We start from the raw sequence: 20,988 nt of genomic DNA, 5'->3' as shown, positions 1-20,988 counted from the left end.
AGTCTGAAGCTGAATGCGTGGGGTGGAGAAGAGGTTTGTGATGAGATTATTTCATCCAGCATCTGCAAGTCGGAGTGTCTGACTCTTTTCTGTGTTACTTTGTGTTGTCTTTAAGGAAAGTGACTTTAAAGCATGGCACTGTGCTGCCTGTCCTGCCGGGGTGAGGGCTGCGGTCCTCTGTGCTGGTGGACTGCTGCCGGTTGCCGTGGTAATAAAAGACCTCCCCAGCCATCGCTCCATCCTGTGTCTTCCCTGGGAATTGGCTACAGCGGCAGAGTCTTTCCCTGCTGGGGAGCTGAGCTGCCTCTGAGTCTCTCATGGCAGTGAGAAATTCGTGGTGATTGAAATGTACTGACCCTACCTGGCGCAGTTGGGGATTATAGCATGGGGGTGTTTATTTTTAGCCTGAAAGGGTATCATGGCATATAGAAATACATCTCTGCTCTCATGTGGAAATGCATATATTCCTGGAGTTGTGTGTTTCTTCTGTTTAGCAGGGATGCTTTCCCCTCACATGTTCCCATGTCAGAGCACAGGTACCACACTGGACTTTATAAGATGGATCAATCAAATCCTGTATTTATCATCATTCTCTTTGCTTTGTAAGTTGCATTCCAGTACTCCGTGAGCAAGTGTAAAGACAATTCTTACATAAGCCACTTTAATTGAGCTTATCGACTTCACTGTTCCTTTCTGAACTCATTTGCTGCTCTTCAACTCCAGTGACTTCAGCAGCATTTCTGATGCACAGGATGGTAAGGGACAGTCACATCTGAAATGCCCAAGTACTGCACTGAGGGGTGGCAGCCAGGAGCACTCCCTTGCACGTTGCTGATTTTGTGATGTGCCCTTTCCATCAGAGGATAATCTTGGTTCGCACATGATTCACACATCCATTGGTTGGAAGGGAAACTGATAGCTCCTTCTGTCTGCAGACAAAACATATCCTGAGTCTCAAAGCTGTTACTTTCTCTCACTCTCTCTGCACATAGGAATGTTATACCATGAAGTTTGTAGACCATGGCCCATATTTTCATAACTTTTACCTCATTTCATCTGCTCTGGGGGTTGCCTCAATATATAAAGCAATCAAGGAAGGGAATCTTCAGTAGGGTTTGTTTGAAAAGCCTTTATAATAGTTTATTTTAAATCTTTGCCTCTGTGTGGAAAAAATGTAATTAAAGCAAGAGATGAATAGTAAATGATGCTAATTGAGAAAATACATTAGGTATATATCATCAAAGTTTTTATTTCTGAAAGTTCTAATTTTGTAAAAATATGGGAAAGCAATAAAAATATGGAACTGGAAGCCTGGCTGCATTGTAAGTAGTGCAGAATTAATTTAGTAACTCTAGTACTAATGAGCAGAACATATTTTTTTTCTTCAAGTTTTTTTTCAAATGGCATTAGTATTCCAAACAGCAAAATCCCTGGCTGGAGAATTGTAGAAATGATGATTGCTCATTAGCAAATAGAATACAGATGTTCTGTTCAGTTTGCCTGAGTGCTTCACATAAACACCTTGGGGAGTGACTGGCACAGAGTACAAAACTTGATAGCTTAACAGTGTGCTAAACACTTCGGGGCTGGCAATAGAAGCAGAAGCATGCCATGTAATTTTGTAAAATTTCATGTAATTTTTAATCATTTGTAGTGTTAGTGTAACGCAACAACCTTCGTGTGGGAAGTGTGGGGGGAGAGGTGTTCCTACAGGCCTGTAATGAACACCAGAAACTAGAGTTGGGTCAACTCTTTGGAGGTCTGTTCATGTCTTTTTGGTTGGCTTTCTACTTTCAGTTTATAGAGGAGCAAATTTCTATCCTCCCTTGAAGTCTGAATCTCACATCAGCTGTACATATTTGTGTTTGCCTGACCAGTTGCCAAGAATTTCTTGGGCCTCTGAGACAGCATCTTTTAATTCTTTTCTCATACATCTTCATGTCTCCTCTCTGTTTCTTGCATTCCTCCATCCTCACCCCCACAACAATAATCCCAACAATGTTTTTTTCATTTTAATTAATTTTAATTGTATACAGCAGCAACTGTTTTTGAGGCTATATTAAATAAAGAGTGGATTAATAAGGCACCATTAGGAGCTCACTGGTAGTTACATGTTAGTGGCTGTGAGGTTTTGCATCCCATTCTGATGTTACTAAATTCAGTTTTCTGACAATGCCAGCAGTGCTTAGGCAGCTGCTGAAAGGGGAGATGCCCCAACTCTGCTGGAGGAGCTAAGTGAGTTAAGCATCTCTGTGTCCCTTGCTCTTGGATTCTGTTCCATGCAGGGTTTTTTAAAAGAGAGTTCCCTTTGAGCGAAGGTGCAGGAATTGTTTTTGTTTTAAAACATATTTTAGAAATTTTGAATCTCATTCATGCAGTTAGGTGGACTTTAAAGAAAAGGAATTCCTAGCTGTGGTGTTACTTTGGCCTCTTGCTATGATGTGTGTTTGTGTTGCACTTATTTAGTTGCCAGAGCCAGCCTGGAAAGAAGCTGAATGAATTTTGAAAGTTTCAAAATGCATTTATTATATTAAAGAACATACTGATTCCAGCAGGTCCTTTTGGATTATTTTAGTAGGTTGGTTGATTGCGTTGGGGTTGTTTTGCTGGTTTTCTTGGGAATTTTTTGTGTTAGTTTTCTTTGGCTTTTTACATTGGGTAAGAAGTCTTCAAACTGCTAGCATGAAGATGTGAAACAGCAAAATTAGCTTGAAAGCACTACCTATTTTAGACTGCAGCTGAACTACAATAAGCCATATTGCCTGCTGCAGCTATGCTGCAAAATTGTTACGCATTAGTACATCCTTGGCAAGCAGTTATTAAAAAATTATTTTGTGGGGGCTTATTAGACCATTTAAAGTAGCTTATCCACCTTAGTGGAAAAGTCCTCAAAGTATTCAACAATGCCAGCACTGGAAATTGATCACATGATAGAAATGAGAAGATGGCATTGGGTACCCAATGTTACAGCCTCAGAATTTGTTCTTGTGAGCTTCCAACCCTCCTTTTAAGCAAATACTCAAAACTAAGTGAACTTACTTACCATTAGATTGTCCTGCTGAGTTGCACACAATCTGTGTGAATACATAAAAACATGGTAGGTATCAAAGTTATGCCACTTCTAGAGGCAGAATCAAATTAAAGTGAATTGAAACAAGTTGGATCAGCATGAAGCAATGCTGTCTGTAAAGAGTACTTTGCATTTCTGTATCTTTTCACACCAATAACTGAGAGAATAATATGGGGCAACTTGACTTAACAAAGCTCCTGTTAGCTTCCTCCTCTTGCCCTAAAGCAAACAAAGTAGTCAGGCTCCCAATTTGGAGTTTATTGAATGAACCCAAATCACTGCTATTTAGTTGTCATGGCAGCAAGGCAAATAGATGTGAAAATATTAGCCAAACAAAAAGACAAAAACCTTGGCCCACTGGTAAGCATTTGGAAACTCAGTTAAGATGTTCATCAGTAATTTGGGCTGCAGGATAAAGATATACTGGAAGAAGCAAGCTGAAAGTAAAATGCCTTAGCTGTGAGATGTGTAAGAATACTTGTGATAAAAAATTAAATTCTACTGTTACCTCTTCCTTTATGTTTCTGTTTCATTGCACCTTCAATAAGTATTGAAAATCACATTAACAAATAGCAAGGGTGTGAAGGAAAGCGTGTTAAAGAAGAAAATCAATGATTGTATTAGCTTGATGATCAAGGCACTGTCTTGTGTTGCAAAGAAGGTATATCCAAGGCAGGTGTTGGGGGGGGGACATAAGGTTTCATATTCAATCACATTTTAAAAATCTGAGAAATTGTAGACTTTGGACCAACTATACCAGCTATATTCAGCCAAGACACCTGTAGTAAGAGACAGTGTTTACCTCAGAAAGCTTGCAGAGTGAGTACACCAGCCAGGCAGCCCATGCAAAGGATCATCCATTTGGAACAGAGGATGAAATACCTGAAACCACAGTGTCTGCTTGGAAAAAGGATGTGAATTTGACGTTGTGCTACTCTCAAGGTTTTTCTGGCACAGGTTTACATCTAGTCCTGTTGGTCTTTGATAGACCTAGATACTGGTGAAGAATAATTCTTCCTATATATATATATATATATATATATATATATATATACACACACACACATATATATATATATATAGATCCAGGGTTTAACAGAGTGTCCAAATGGATTGAGCCTTCCCATCACTGCTTAGAGGTCTGATGTACTTTACTTTGAAATTGGTAAATGGAGTGGTAGGGAATTGTTGCTGTGATATGAATTATTCTCACTCTTATTAAATAATAAACATGACCACAGCGACCTAGTCACTCTAAACTGGATTCCTTCTGTCCTTTAATCTTGGTAATGGCTTCATATTTGAACTACAGAATGTCATGGGTGAGCTGTGGACTTCTGAAGACAGGGGCAGCAGAAGGAAATTGGTAGATTGATACCATATCATGTGTATCATAAAGTAAGGTAGTAAAAAGCCTCAGGAAATTATATTTCTTAAGTAATGCAATCAGAATTGCACTTGGACAGAGAAGATTGCTTTGTATGTACTAGCTGTGTTTACTGCATTTTCTAATGTGCCTAAGGAAACTTCAGGAAGTGGAAAATGGAATTCTAGACCTGAATCCATACAGTTACTTTTGGGAGTAACAGCAAAATTAGTGAGCTTGATTTCCTACACAGCAGATGCCAGGATTATATGATGTGGAAGGAATTTCTTACTTTTAAACCCTTTCAGTATGATGACATGCAGGGGAGAGGAAGGAGGGGCTGACATAAGTACCCTTATGTTTTTTTAACCTCTCAGTGCTCTGAATCCAGAGATAGCAGTTGATTCATGTAAGCACAGCCTGTCTGCATAGGTAGACTCTACCAAAACAATAATTAAATATACTGTATGTTTCTGGATTAGGGATAAATGGGAACAGAAAGTAATGCTGTTTATTCTGTGGTTTAAAGCCACACTGCTATAACAAAAAATACAACAAGCAGAGAGAAATGAGTTTGCATGAAAATAGATGAAAAGTACAGTGTGTGTTTTTTGGTATTTTTGTATTATTTAAAACAAGTTTAGCAGACTATAAAGCTTTTGATTATAGTCAGCTTGTAAGTGTGTTCTGCTACACTGTGCAGCATCTCAAAATAAAATGGACCAGCAGTTGTTTACAAAAGCTGAAGACTTTCCGAGACCAAGCTCATGGGAGGAGCAGATGGTATTTGGGCATTGTGTTGTGGTCTTGCAATCCACTCAGTGCTATGTTGGGCTGATTCATGAAGTTCCATTTGCAGAGGCATCCCAGTGAGCAGCTTCACGAAGAAGAAACATTTGAATGAACTTTCTTGTCTTTTGTGCTGTCTTCAGTAAATGCCATTGACTGCTGCTATATTTAAAGAAAGTGACAAGAGTGTATCATAGCCTTTATTGAAATGAATGGGTATCCTTTGCAAGCAGTGATCCTTCTGTTCAGGAGAGCTTTTTCATGTTAGCTGCGATAAGGTGAGGAAGCCATGCAGGTAGGGTTCAGCCCCAGGTGTTTGGGGTAGGATCACAGAGGATTGTCAGTGGACTGTGGAGTGCAGACAGCCCAGGTGTGCTCCTGAAGGGCAGTGTCCTGCCTTGGCACCAAGTCACTCTGGGATCTGCTTCATTGTGCAACTAAAACTCCTGCAAACGGAGAAGTGTTCCCACTGCTCTGCAGGCAGGGTGCTGCCCCCACCACCTCTCCTTCCCACGCAGTGTGTTGGGGGGCTTGGACAGGAAGAGGATATGTTCTTTGCTAATTTAAAGGGGGTGAAAATACTTCCTCACAAAGGGAGAGAAAGGGGAGGAGGGTGGTGGGCTGCAGGAAAAGGGGGACAGTGTGAAACCTCAGGTGACAAGATCTTGGTGGTGTTTCCCTTTTAGGCACTAATAAACCTCAGGATGACTTATATGCAAAACCTGTTGAACCTGTTGGCAAGAACAGAGCCCCAGATCCTCATTGCAGAGGGTTTGTTTGTTGCTACCAACTGAATTTCAATTGCCTAGTGATAGTGTTTGTTTTCTTGGAATTTGCTTTCTGGTGCTATGTTCCAGCAGTCCTGACAGCCGCCCTGCAGAGGTGGAGTTACGGGCACCCCAGGAGCCCAGCCCTGCTGCCAGGAGGGTAACAGCAGAGGAGTGTCATGGCTTCAAAGGGGCTGAATGTGAGAAATGGGGAAAAACTGCGGTCTCTTCCTACTCTCGCTGGCAGGCACGGTTGGTGTTAAACCCATTGCTTTTATAGGAACAGGCTGACCTACTTATTAAGGCGTTGTATTTCAGTGTTCAGCTGTGGCTGTCTGCCCCAGAAGGGTTGTGTTTCCAACCCTGCTGAAACTCAGCCCTCAGCCATGTCCCAGCCTTCTGGGAAGTCTTGAAGAGGGAGTGTTGATGTGTCTGTCCGGTGTGAGGTGCTCTGGTGCCACAGCAGTGTGCACCATATCTTATCCCTGTGCAAAAAGGGAAAAAGCTTGCTGAAGAACTGATACATATATGCCCAAGAGAAACAGGAAGAAAAAGAAAATTGGAGAGGACACTATTTAAATGTTATGAAGGGCTTTGACCAGAAACGTGTTTTTCATTGTGTTCTGTGGGGGTAGAATGGCAAGCCCCCCTCTGGTAATAGATGTGGCCATGCTTGGGCTAACGGAACACTGTTTTGCCAGCTTGTGAGATTATTCAGAGGTAATTGTAGTTGGCTGCCCTTCCCTAGCCACATTCATAAAGCACAGGGAAGGGTTGGTTTGACAAGAACAGATGCAAATGACAAGCTGGGAGACCACCAAACGTCTCTGTGGGGTCAAGGAGGAGCTCCCTCTGCATTTGGGTGTCTGGTGGATCTGTGTTGATGTATGTGCATCTCATGTCATGGAGATGATGGCATCAGCCATCATGTGAAGCAGTCCTGCAGCTCTTTCCAGCCAGGGCTTTGGACTATTTTAGCAAATCCAGATTTCTGTGAGCAGATGTCAGAAGTGTGGATAAGTTGAGACAGAACTAAGAAATGTCCTTTCTGTCTCAGACCATTGCTTCTGCCTCTGCTCTGGAGGCTTTTCATTTTTTCAGAGCTACTGAGTGTCATGTTGTTAGTATCTGCTTCATCCATCTGTAACAGTGAACTTAGACTCTATCTGCTGCTCTGACTGGAATATATACACTTACATGGCTTTAAAATGAAGAACAGATTTGTCGCTCTGACAGGACCTCCCCAGCTGATTTAAAAGAAAATTTTCTGCTATTTTTATAGAGGCTCTTACGAATATATCTATCAAGTTTCTGTCCTGGAAAATTGAAACAGTTGTCCAAATAGTCAAAGCTTTCCGAGAGATTTCCTCCAGTTTTGCCCCTGAAAACTTGTGATGTCCTTTAGTATTTGCCATTTAGACTTGGTTTTAAGAACCACAAAAGGAGGAGTTCATGTAGACATGCTCAGCCAGAGTGTTATCACAGATTGTGCAAAATTCACTTTTCTGCTTTTGTGCTTTTTTCCAGTACCTTGTACTTACATGCATTATCTTTTTCTTTGATGTACACATATACCCTTGTCAAAGCACTTAATCTAAAAGTTTTGAAAAAAAAGAGACTTCCTATGTTTAAATTCTTGAGAGGCAGTCTGCTATCATAATGATAGAGCTGTGGGATTATTACCCAGAGATACAAAATGACAGACATCATAGTTAATACTCATCAGCATCCTTTCTAGCAATCTCAAACAGTCCCATCAGTAAAAAGCCTAAGCAAGCTGTGCTGCATTATCATGATTGAGGGCATGGATCATATTTGATGTTGCTGGCTGACATGAGTAGAAAATAAAGTTTTCCCACTTCTAAAACTAACTTTATAAATAAGCTCTTTGTTACATTGCAAATACATCTTCACATTCCTGTTAAAATACCCAGTAGTGACATGAAAACCAACCTCAAACTTGTTCCCAGATCCTTTTCCTTGAAACTAGAAGGAAGGGAGCAGCTTACCTTCATCTCTGGTAAAGGAGGATGTCGCTCAGTGCATACACAGCACTAAGAGATTTATGAATTCCAGGGCTTTTCCAACTAGTGTCAGGTCTAGCAACATTGATTTTTAATCAGGCATAATTATCACTCTTAGTCTTCTTTGAAACAAGGGACTAATGACTTCTCCCCAGCCATTTCAAGGCTTTATACTATTTTCCATAACTGTATTATAGTTGTACAATATAGCACTTGTTTTTTTCCTCTAAGGAGTCCTGTACCTATCAGATCTGTAACTCTGCTGGAATTTTACTGACAGTTTTGCATAAAATAGAAACATCTTCATTTATATATTCCCAAAGGAATGATATTAGTAGCTTTTATAACAAAAGCCTTACAATTCTGTAGTATATGCCATTAGCATGTTTGTTGTACTGGATGAAATGCTGTGCCAGATTTATGAATAATTGTCTCTAAATCAGAGCATCAGGTATTTATAAGGGGAAGAGGATCTCTATAATGTTTTCAGTTCTGTTCCTGATTATGTGCAAGACAGCTGTTTGCTGTAAATGATGACACCAAAATGAAAAATAAAAGGTTTTTTCCTTCTTGCATTTTCTTTTCTGGAGGTTTGCACCCCTTATCCTTTGAGATTTCCCTACACACTTCTGGACACAGGAATGAGAGAAGCAGGGAGATATTGAGTAGGAAGGGAAATCTTCAGCAGGCACACTGGGAAGCTTAGCAACTGTTCACCTTCTGGCTGGGCCAGAGAGGAGATGTGTGCATGGGGAGGGCCTCTGTATAGTAGTGGGTCCATGTGGCACACCCAGATGAGTGCTCAGACATGGGAAAGGGGCAAGGCAAATGTGTTCTTTCTGGTTTGTTTTGTTGTAATCGATCTGATTACCCAACATTATTAAGATTCATTTGCCCAGACAGCCTGCATTTTGCACTCAACAGACACTCAGATCTGATGCACTGATCATGGGAGCAAACTGATCTTGCAGTGGCAGAAGTAGTAAAAACTGTGTGCTGTACGTGTATGAAGTAGAACTCTGAAAGGTCAGAAGGGTGCCTTTGTGCTGCACTGACTAGGATTGTAGAAACTGCTGCTTAAAATCAGTAAAGCAGCTCTCTCTAGAGTTTGTTGGAATTTTGGAGTACAAAAGGAAATGTGGGGCTTTTTCTCTATTTGGTTGTAAGCACAAAGTTGACAGGATGACTCAATAAAAGCAAGATCCATGTTTCTTCATGGCAACTTTTGCCCTGCCACCCACTTGGTGGGAGCAAGGACTGTTCCTTCCCACCAGAGACATGGCTGCCTGGTATCACCTGCGTGTGGTGGGCTGCAAAGAAATGAGATTTAGCACCATTTAAAAGGTGTTTTTTTCTCTAGCCTCATTGTATGCCCATGAGAATTGTGCAGAACATGCTTACAATTGTTGTTAATGAAAGCACTAGTACTTTATGAAACTGTCCTGAGCTGTAGCTAAGCTGCCTAGCTGTTTCAGCCCAGGGCAGAGCCCTGCAAGATGCTGTTGCCCTGATCCTCTTCCATGGATGTTACACATTTTCTGGCTTATCTATACACCTAAGTGTTTTCCTGGATTACAGAGACAGCTCTCACTATTTCCTGGAGAAAGTTTCATTTAATTATGTTTTCAATTTTTTAGTGTCCCACAACTTATTTTAGGCATGGCCTGTACACGTGTTCAGTTGGTCCTTGTTCAGCATAAAGAGAAGGAGATGAGAGCTTCTTAGCATACCCACTCTGGTTTTTGGTGTAAATACACTTTATACCTTTGAGCTGATGAGTTGAAATACCTCTGCTTTACTTGTACATAACTACAAACAGAAAGTCATCTCTTCTCTCAGGTCTGACTTTATTTGAGAATTAGCACTAACACACCTTCATGTATTCACTGTCCTCCTGGGAAAAACCTAGAATTGGAGGACATGCCTGGGTTGGCTGTATGGCATGGAGTAGAGTCCCAGCAAACTGCATACCTTTCCTCTCTGTGTACCTGCTAGTTAGTCATGCTTATCCTGGCTTTTGTTAACATACTTCTGGTGGCAGTTCTAGCTGTCCTACCTTTATCCATCCATTGAAAACCAGGATTGCCCAGCATACACCAAAAAGGAAGCTGTAGGGCATGTAGCAAATATTCCCAGCCTTTCTTGGGTACATGGAGAAGTCCCTGTGCATAGACCACCCTAAGCTGTGGGCTAGTGTCCTTTCTCTCTGGTTCTCCCAGTCCCCCATGTATAAGGCTCTGCCTTCTGCACCTCTCTGCATCTTCCTGCCTGCTCCACTGTCTTGCAGAGGAAAGCAGAAGAGGGAAGGTGAGAGTTTGAACAGGAATGGAGTAGGCATAGAGTGTCATAGGAGAGGTGGCACCTCTTGCAAGCCAGTTCTCACTGAGAGCACAGAGTTTGCCCACTGACTTTTCTTCATAAGTGCCATGGCTCCAGTTCTACTGGAGTAGCCATTGGCCAACTCCTCTTCATTGCATCAGGAATCTTCCTTACATGCTTAAGGCTGCTGCCAGGGCTCCAGCTGGCAGAATATGAGAGCTGCGGGCTCACATCACCATTTTGCATTGGTATGAGGCTCCAGCTCAGCAGCTGTCTCCTCCAAATGCAGGTAATCTTCAGGCGTCCTGCCTGAGTTGAGCAGCTCGAGGCGCAGAGCATGCTGGAAGCTGACAGACATGGATTCCGTGTGTCCATAGCAAAGCCCATAAGCCTATTGCAAGTCACCTCTGACACAAAGTGGTGCAAGGTCTGGTCCTGGAATGTCAGACATCATCCTGGTGCTTCTGCAGGTTCATGTAGATAAGCCTTTGTGCAAATAGGCTTTCATTGGCATAGTTTCTTCATGGCTGTGTTTTGTGCTCTTTCCCTCTCTGTCGTAGTTTTGCCGAGAGCTTACCTGCCCCAGAGAAGCAGTTTGGAAGGCAGCTTCCAAAGAGTCCCTTTCCCTGGGTCACGTGAGAAGCAATACACTGTAAATACTTTTGAAACTTCACATGCAGACTTCTTGCTTTGTTTCAGCTCCTGTTAGTTTACTAGAAGTGTTCTGATTGCCAATCCCGTCTTCAGCCAGTTTTGCTTTACTGAAATTATCTTTAAACTTAATAGTTCTTCTACCTTGCTTTTTACCCCGGCATCCCATGGTTACCTCAAGTTGATAGTCTTACTTCCTATCTGCCTTTGTTTTGTTTAACTGAGCAAGCCAAGCTCTCTGTTTTCTGTCTTAAAGTCAGTTTCTGTGTTGGTTCGGTTGTCCAGCTTGGTTTCTTTAAGGTTTTGTGGTTTTATTTTCAAAAAGTGCATCTTCCCTGCTTTTCTCCAGATACAGGTTTGGTCTAGGTCTTGGTGCAGTGACTTGCAGAAACTGCAGCTTTTTCCAGGCTGAGGTATAGAGTTCCTCAGTCCAGTCTGTTTTCCAGAGGTTCCACAGGAAGCATTTAGTTCATCAGAACTTGCTCTTCCAAAATAATAGATCTTAAACAAAATTAGGCTTGCTGTTACCCTTCCCGCTTAATCTAAACTGAATCACTTCATGGTGCTCCATTCCAGAGTCATCCTCATTATTTATCGTAAAGAGCAGAATAGAATCTATGCTTGTTCATTCAGCAGCATGGATAAAGAAACTGTCAGCTGTCACATCCAGGAATAACTGGTCTTACTTACCATGGTTAATAGCATTTGTTCTCCAATCTGTACTGTGAAGTACAACAACTCCCTTGTTGACGTAGTTCCCATTTCTTTAATGATGCAGAGCTGTATCCAGATCTATATCTGGTGTAAGAAATCAAGAGCAGACCCAGAGTCTCTCTTAGAAATCTTCTTTGACCATCTGTCCACAGCATTTCCAAACATTTTCTTTTTTATTCCAATTCTGAAGTTTGCTCTTTCTCTATTGCATAACAGAATCCTACCATATAAAATCTATATTTTCTTTGAAAAATACTGACCTTTTGGCACCTGTTTCACTAATAATTGCTGTTTCACCCTGTTTGTGAATTTTCCTGTAATAGCACTAGTGCTTTGAGTTCCTCTTCCATTATGATAGTCTTCCTGTGTTATTAGGACACAGCTATTTTAGCTGCTGGTTTTTTTGTTCACCTTTTCTGCACTTACTCTGGTTTTAGACTGCATTTGGCTCTTATGCTACGTACAGTGCTTTCATTGGCAGTGTCACGTGCCTGACTTTCTTCTCATCATTAGCAGCAACGTTTTTTTCTTCAAATCCCTCTCTCAAATCTTCTCACTGTTGTTTTCATGTTTATCTGATATTTGCCCCTTTGCCTTCTGGATCCTGAAACCACTGGGGAATTTATTTATTGGGTTCACCTCCCCAGGCTTTCCCTTGCTTTGTTCTTCGTGTGGTGGTTCCAACAGTTAGGATATTTGGGTGAAGCCCTCCTGAAGACTCATCTTGTAGTGAAGGTACCCAGAAGCCACCTTTTCCTGCAGAACTGCAGGAAGCTGTAGTGGTTGAGGGAGGCAGGGGGGCTGAAGACATTTCCTCAAGAGTCACTCAAGCTAAGGGGAGTGCATCGGGTCTTTTCCACCTGGAACATCCTGTGCTTGCTGGACTGAAAGAGGTACTTGGTTCTCAAGGCCTGGTGGGCACAAATGTATTTTGAAATAGCAGTGAGAAGGAAATGAGTGCTTAGAAAAACACTGGTATGGGACAATATAGGGTATAGTTTATTTGGTCTTAAATGGTAAGAGTTTTGTAGGGGACTGCCTCCTGGTCACAACTTTATAGAGGACTTCCTCTGCCAGCCATCCTCCCACTTTGCAGGAAGGGAGACCTATTGTTAGCAGCAGGGACATTATGAAAGCTTGAGCAATGATGACCTTGATGTCCCAGAGATAACACACTGGGTTCAAAGAGCACATGTGTTTATGTGTATGTGTATTCTTAATCAAAAATTGAAAAAAGTTTGCAACCTGTAAGACTGCAAGGAGTTACAGCCGTCACAATCACATCTTCCACTGTAGAAGCTGAGGCTGCAGCAGTCAGTTAAGAAGATGGTTGAAATTCCTGATCAAAAACTAGGTAAGTACATAATGCAACAGCAAATTGTTTCTCTCTTCTGTGCTAGCTCACTGGCCAGTGCTTTCTCTAGCTGTTCTCTGTTCCGTATTCCAAGCTGCACAGGCTGGATGGAGTCAAAAAACTTTGCTGTTGCCTTTGTGATTGGTAAATTTTATTTTCACGTCCTTCTGCACTGAAAGTTAATCTTGCTACTAATGTGCATCAAAATGAAAAAACAATTTTAAAATAGAGGAACAAAACCAAAGCAAAAAGTCTTCACCCTGCTTTTAAGGAGAGTATGTGGTATAATGCATCATCTTTGTGTGTAAGATGTGTATCTCATCTCTCTTTATTCAGGTGTCTCTTACAATATTTTTATTTTGCACTGGTAAAATGCCTATCGTATTGTGAGTCTGTCTTTTAACAGTTAAATGATCTAAGATGAAAAATTAGGGTGCTTTAGTTTCCCACAGCTTTCTGAATGATTGATGAACCTCTTTGAGTCAGTGCATGTGTAAGACCTACTGTAGCTCTTTCTACTATCATTCTTTTTATTAAAGCTAGTATTTTTAACAAGAATACATTGTAATTGTATGTTTGGTTTACAGTTTTTCAGCTGATAAAATGGTATTGCTAGAGTATGAAAATCATATGTGTTGCTTCATGACAATACAAATGTGACAAAATACAGGAGCAGGAAGAAGGTTTCTGGTAGAAATGTTCTGTATTTTTTTAAATTAGACCTCTTATGATACTTGTGCCATAGCTTACTTGGCAATGCTGGAAATGAACTTAAATAGGAAAAATTTATTAGTTCATTTAGTCCTGTGCCTTTCTTCTTCTGTGTCTCATACTAGAGCTGGTTAAAGGAGTGGGAGATGCTGCACTGTAACTTGGCATTGCTAATGAAATTGCTTCCTCCTGGCCTCTGTTGTATGACTTCCAGAATTCTCATGCTTGGTCTTTTGTGCACTGTTGTCGAGATATGAATATAATTTCTTGTTTCTTCCCAAGATCTTGGTTCTGAATCCTACTGGTTTACTGTATGCTTCCACAAGTATTCTGTTTATTTTAAGAGAACTTCTCAACCTTATTTAAATATTTCAGAAGTGGACTCAGTGGCATCCCACACCAAGGAGTTTGACAGAGTTACAGTACTTACAGTTCTCTTCAGGTATTTCTTTCTGTATTGCACATTGCAACTTTATTTTAACAACTATATTCTTATTCTATCATTAGGCAAAATAAATTTAAAATAGAAGAGAAAAAAAAAAAGCAAATGGGAAAAAAACCACCATTCTGTTCATTATTCCCTGTGGTTTTGACCTGACTCATACCAAGGTTAACCATCATGATGTGGGAAGGGAAAGGCACGTCTGCTAACAGACAGGTTAAACAGGGGCAAGATGCTGTTTTCTCTGTTGCAGTTTAATAAGCCTAAAGGTAAAAGTTGGAAGACAATGTTGCTTTTGCACCGTTTTACTACTGATGAAAATTGAAAATATCCAAGAATCAAATAGCAAAAAAAAGTGTAGGCATGGGCTGTGCTAGAAAGTGCAGCAAGGAGGGAGTTAGAAGGCTGACTTGTAGAAAAGGGATAATCTGAACTTCTGCCTTTTGAGTACAATGGCATTAGGTTTTAGGCATTCCACCTACACTAGGAAGATATAAATAGGAAAAAGCAGTGGAGGATGCTGAGGCAGAAGTAGAATGGACCAAAAAACTAGCATATTCAATGGTAAAGTGACATACTTTACAAAAATAGTTCTGTTTTAGATGTAGTAACTTTAAATTAAAAGAAGACCTTATAAATTCCTTCCTGATGAGATAACATAGCTATGGTTGTAGTGTACAGATGGTGCAGTTTATTTACTAACTATATTTTTTACGTCAGTAAAAAAATGGCTGTAACATTTTATTAATACCTAAATGTACATCTTAAGTGCCTGTCTCTAGGCATCTGTACTGGAAAATTCAGGCCATGGTTGCTTTGAACTGCTTTAGCTGCTATTTTCTTTATAACCTTATAGCATGGCTGTAAAGATTTGCACAACCATGAGGGCACTATGTTACCCTAATTTTTATTTAATTATAAGGGGATGGATTTGAAGGGTTTGTTGAAACCAGATGAAAGTTTAAAATAATATCAAAATAATAGCTATAAATCACTTTCTCTCTCTAGAAAATGAACTCTGATCAGAGATCACAACATATAAAAGAACAGCTGTCACATCTGGCTTTCTCAGACTGATATTAATTATTTTTGTGAATTCTAGAATAAAGAGTCTGCTACCTGAGGGCTATTTGTCTGCATTGCTTGTATGTAATCTCATGCTAAATATTTCATACCTACCATTTCACCACTTCACACGCCTGTGCAAGACAAATTCTGATCTATATAGGTAACATACAAAGCAGTATTTGGCTCAAAGTATGTCTTGACAATATGCATAGATGAAATTCCACAGAGTGATAAATTGTAGGCTATTTTTTCCCTGAAAGAACTAGGTGCTGTTTACAGATTTGGTGTTCACTGTTTAAGAATCTGCTGACAAGGGGCGTGAATCTAAAATGCAGCAAACAGAATTGCCATGAGGTTTGTACCACCATTGGTATCATCTTCATGAAAAGAAGTTTTGTGTTTGAGAGTAGTGCTGGCCAAAACACCAGCAGGCTCACACTGCAAGGGGAGGTAGTGCAGCTGTAGTAGAATTCCAGCCCCTTGATGCCTTTTATACCTTACAAGATCTTATCAGTGCTTAAGGATTCTTCCAGGTCCTTTCTGGTACCTTGTGATAGAGCCTTGGTGCATGAGGGGCCAAGCTCTGAAACTTCTTAGTGTAGTGTGAAGTACCAAATGTACAGCTGGACTGCAGGTGTTTGTTAGGAAGAACCATGGCTGCTGGCGATTTTTGTCATTATTTTCTTATCACTCTCCAGTGTTGCCTGTTTGAGACTTTGACATGCACTTCTTTGTACAACACCTGCAATCTTTCCTTTTCTTCCTTACTCCTTACTCTTTCACAGGGAAGGCTGGACATCTGCTTTCCACTGACAAAGAATTAACAATTCATGTATGTAGTCAGTTCACCATTTACTTGAATTAGCTAAAAAAGAAACCAGAATGCATTAATTTAAATACTTAATTTTCTATATTCCAGAATTTGTATGTAGTTATTTTTAACCTGGTTTCCTAGGGAAAGATGTTCCTGCAATCATGTTTCACTAACCACCCACTGTTAATAACTTCATGAGCTTTTCTGTTGATCGCAGACTTCAGGTAGGCCAGAGATCTCCGTTCTGAAATCCACAGATTCATGAACACAGGCCAGGTAAAAGGGACAAGATCCAGTTACCAATTGGTGGTGATGCAGCAGTAAGCAAGGTCAGGCCTTACAGCCACAAATGAGAGCATCCACATGGAAGGGGCTTCAGAAGGATGGCAGTGGGGAAAGGGCCACCAGTGTGGGGGCACTGGTGGGGACCAGTGCCTGCCAAAGCCAAAGCTATAAGTGCTAGTCCCAGCAAAGGTAATCTTCAGTCCCATGCCTTTGGTGCTTCTCCTTATGGCTACTTCTTGGCTCTTCTTGACACACTGCTCATGAGAATGCTTTCAAATTGATAAAAATGCAAAAGAATGTGCCAGCCTTTCAATCTGTCTCTTTGTGTGGGCTTAGACAGACACATGGCCCTTGGCCCTTGTCTCACTTGTGCACCAGTTGCTCCTTTTTCTTTTTTCCTTGCAGTAGGAAAACCCAAAGCACATTTTCCTGGATCCTACTGATACCAGCATTCATGCATGCCTCTAAGCTCTCTTACCTCTGCCAAGGCATTGTGGAATAGCTGTCTGGTTTCTTCAAGAATATACCAACAGAAACAGATCTAGGCACCATAGCAGGCATGAATGGGCATGAGACATGGCTATTCTTCAGGACACAGCTGCTGCAGATGCAGTCCTGTGTTGTGAGCAGCTCGTGATCATGTCTTACATCATTGCAGAAACACCGTGGTACCATTAGTGGTCCAAAGGCTAAGAACGCACCTTTCAACAGAAACGGGTTGCATCAATTTTATCTCAAATCATGGATTTTGTTGCACAAACAAAACCCAGAGTCATCAGGAAATGTGCTTTTCCTAGTAGTGTTCTTTTATTCTTTCAGCAGCAAAATTCAAGTTACACTACAGTGTCATCCACTGAACTAAAACAAAATGACATTTAGGAACAGCCAATAAACCAGTGCTGAAATTGGCTGTATGAACTATGATATGCTAAATTCAGCTTCTGACAATCTCCTGATTTTCCTGTATGAAAAAGAGGGAAGAATTCTGGTTTGGTTTGTCTTTGTTTCTCAGGCTTCTTTGCTCTTTTGTCTTGCTTTTTAACATTAGATGGATTATTCTTCTTTAGTTTGAAAGCACGCACTTGCTGTGTGGTGTGTGGATCCAGTCTTGCAACATGGCACTTATTTGGGAATGAATCTGTTGGGAAATGGCACTTTCAGTGTACATAATTGCAGCAGGAATGCTATTTTTGAGGTATCTTCAGACTTGAAGATGAACATAAGTTGGTAATGCTGCTTTTTCTTTGAAAAATGTTGACCTGTCCAGAAGACAGAGGCACCTTTTATGCTAAGTCTGCTGCTGCTTCAGCTTCGGTTCAACACCCACTATACTGTTTCACTGTTTCTTGTTTTAGCAATTAAATAATAGAGTAGTAGTCTTTAGAAGAGTGTTTGCATCTATTCACAGAGAAGTAGTACATACTTAGACTAATAAAAAGTCCCTTTTTTAATTCTGCAGTCAAGTGAATTCCTGTTTGGCTTAAGCAGATTTTGAAATCCTGTCTACGTCATTTGTATTGTTAATAAATTACAGGGCTTTATATCACATCACATTACCGGGAATAGATTTGAAATATATAAAGTTCAAAAATACAGATATTTTTAACAGTGGTAAGTAATTTTCTGTCATAATAGCCAAAATTAAGTGCCATGAAGCTATTAGTAGTAAATTAATTTTTTGGTATGTAATTTGGTGTAAATACTGACAAGCTGAAAACCCCCCTCCAACCCCAAACAACAAATTCATACTCATTAGTCATTCAGTTTAGCAGCACAGAGGCAGCAGTCAGCCAGAGTGTGCGTTTTTATGTCTGCTTCAATTGCACACTTCATTTATTTGTACATGGCATAGGCGGCTTTCTCTGTCACACGGCATCACTGCACGATTAGCAAGTTGTGCCCCAGGGCAGCTGGGACGCTTTGCTGGGGCAGATGTTCTTTTCAGCTTATTCAGTGGCCGTTGTGGGGTTGTTTACTGTTGTCATAGATACCTGCATTTCCATAGCAGCCGAGCTGTTGTGTGTGAAGCAAGTGAATATAGATATAAAAGGATCATATTTTGTTCTGTCTCTGTAACTTACCATCTGTCAGTTGACTGTTCACAAACCAATTTAAGAGTAACAGCAGCCAACTGATAATTTTTGCTTATATTAAAGTGACAGTGGTCAAGGATGCAAATAAGGTGGTTCTTCAGTGAAATGTTAGCTTTTTTTGTTTGTTTTGTTTTGTTTTGTTTCTTAATTGCGGCAGTTTGTCTTCCAGCACTTTCTCAAACTTTGAAATCTTTCTTGACAAATAGAAATGACCAAGTATCATCTTCTGTACTTGCTCAGGTATTCCTTGTGCTTTCCCACTCCTCAGCTGTCAGCTCATGTTGCTTCAAAATTGTGATGTTGCCCCTGCTTTCACAGATCCTGTGTAATAAAATCTAACTACTCTCTACAGAATTGCACAGGCATTGGTGAGGCTAGCAGCAAAGGTATCATGCACACACCAGCAGAAGTACGGTTTGGTGACATAGATCATCACTCTGTTTAATAGTTACAATGGGATCACATGCAAGTTTGGGGATAAATTTAATGTGTAGTCAACAAGCCCTCTGAATAGTGAACTCTTGTAACCTTTTCACTCGGAGATGTGGTCGAACCTGTAGTTTAGCAATGGGGCTGAGAAGATTAGCCCAGTTGTAAGTAATGTATTTATTGGTTGATTTTTCCAGATCCTGACATTGATGCTGCCACTGCCATGATGCTTTTGAATACTCCCCCTGAGATACAAGCAGGTTGTGAGTAGATATTTCTATAGCATATAGCAACATAGACGTATGAAATTAATATTCTCTTTTATAAAGTATACAGGATACCAGATAAAAAGGATGTAATAAAGAAATATAACTTCCCTTGTAGACCCTTGCACTTCCTTGACCCTTAATTCTGTGGTTCATATTACATTCTTTGTTACATGAATAATATTAATCCGTGATCTCTAATGTGAAAGAGAGGTTATTGTTATTCATGACATACACTTAAATGAGTAACATACTATTATCCATACTCATAGAAAGACCTGGGGCAACAGCCAAGGAGAAAGGCAGGGAGAGAGAGAAAGAGAGCAAAAGAGTACATGGCATATGGTTCTGTTTTCATTTTGTTTTGATTTGACTCCTATCATGTAAGTTACCGCAGCCATCTGGATACTTTCCATTCACTTGGGCACTGTTTCAGCTCCTTCCTTGCACACATCCTGCCCGTTTTGGGTTTTTTTTTTTGCTCTGACCAGTGCGAGGTGTTACACAGGTGACAAGAAGCAAAGAGAGAGGTCCCATTTCCTGCCAATACCGTCCTCCCTGTTCTGTGACCAGACCTAAGGTTTTAATGCTGTATATTAACAGAGCAGTGAAGAAGCTCGGACCCCCGCTGTACTGGGCAGTGCAAATACTGCAGGAGCCATCCTGCCCCACAGATTTTGCAGGGAAAATATTACAGGAATCCATGGTGGAATACAGCTGCTCAAAAGCAGGGAATGCAGGAAAACAAGCATATCGCTAATCAGCAAGCATGGTAGTAATGCCAAGTGACAGGCACCTCTGTGAAATAAAGGCAGAAGTTAAAACAGAAACCAAGACTGTCTAGCATCACTGCTATTGTTCTAGCCTGGGCAACCAACTCCAGATTCCAGGGGAAGCCTTGATTTGCACTTTGATACTCTGCCTGGGGAAGAGAGTCAATTATCATCAAAGCATTTCCCATGCAGCTGAGGAAAGCTATTGTCAGCCTGCTTTGTGACCCTGCCAGAGGAATGCTTCTTGAGAAGCTTCTCTCAGGAGAGCGTGATGTACCAAGAAACTGTTCTGGAAAGAGAAGAGTGGTCCTTGCCTCCTCCTAAGCAGCTTTCAGGAAATGCGCATGGTCAAAGGGCAAGCAATCCCTGCTGTGTGTAGGTAGGAAAAAGAAAAGATTTTATTGGGAAGAGGAGGTTATGCTTGGGCATAGTGGGAAGAATAAAATGAGACCATTTCCAAAGGATTGTAGATTTAAAGAAGCCAGATTTTTGAGGTAGAAAAAAAGGGGAAAGGAATTGGTATAGATTCAAAGTGCAGGGGTAAAAGGGTATATGGGAGAGGGAAGCGGACATGAGTAGTATGTGCATGGAAAAGGATGGGGAAAACACAGAGTAATATGAACTCCTGGAGGCACTGGAGGATGGGAGAGGACTTCAGACAAGAACAGGAGGAAATCCATAATACTAAACACGTGCTAGACGTGCTGCAGATTTTTCTCATGTGCACATGTTTGCCAACATTGTAGTGAAAGTGATTTGAAGACTTGTGCACTGTCATTTCATAGACATTATAGTTTGATAGTTTTGGCTTACTACTGTTTATGTTGTAGAGGTCACTCTGAGGAAGGAAATTCTAGCCTCCTATGAGTTTGGAATATCTCCCCATCCTGTCTCTTCTTCCCAGTGGGCTCTTATTGTGAGGACGTAAAAGTGACAGGGAGATGAAAGCAAAAAGATGGCTCCCCATTGACACTGCTCCCTCCTTGATATCCATGAGAAACAAGGCCTTCCTCTGTGTCCTTAAACTCAAATGCAAGGTCTGCTCAGAAGTTC

The 20,988-nt window shown here is 40.9% G+C and overlaps 1 protein-coding gene across 3 annotated transcripts in view; it reads left to right on the top strand.

The window, feature by feature from the left end:
- The window catches only part of FOXN3 (forkhead box N3), a 132,912-nt gene that overhangs the window by 85,852 nt on the left and 26,072 nt on the right, over nucleotides 1–20,988 (top strand). The window contains exon 4 of one of the 3 annotated variants that reach the window (XM_062495448.1): nucleotides 19,094–19,156. The exons of 1 other annotated variant lie outside the window; for it this stretch is intronic. In XM_062495448.1, coding sequence (XP_062351432.1) covers nucleotides 19,094–19,156 — 63 coding nt within the window. Of the gene's footprint in view, nucleotides 1–19,093; nucleotides 19,160–20,988 lie in introns of all 3 variants that reach the window. One more of the 3 variants, XM_062495447.1, reaches the window with a different exon arrangement.

The sequence above is a fragment of the Cinclus cinclus genome, chromosome 6 (assembly GCF_963662255.1).
Source record: "Cinclus cinclus chromosome 6, bCinCin1.1, whole genome shotgun sequence".
Classification (NCBI taxonomy): Eukaryota; Metazoa; Chordata; class Aves; order Passeriformes; family Cinclidae; genus Cinclus; species Cinclus cinclus.
The sequence above is the reverse complement of the archived record's forward strand: the minus strand, read 5'-3'. Positions and strand labels throughout refer to the sequence as shown.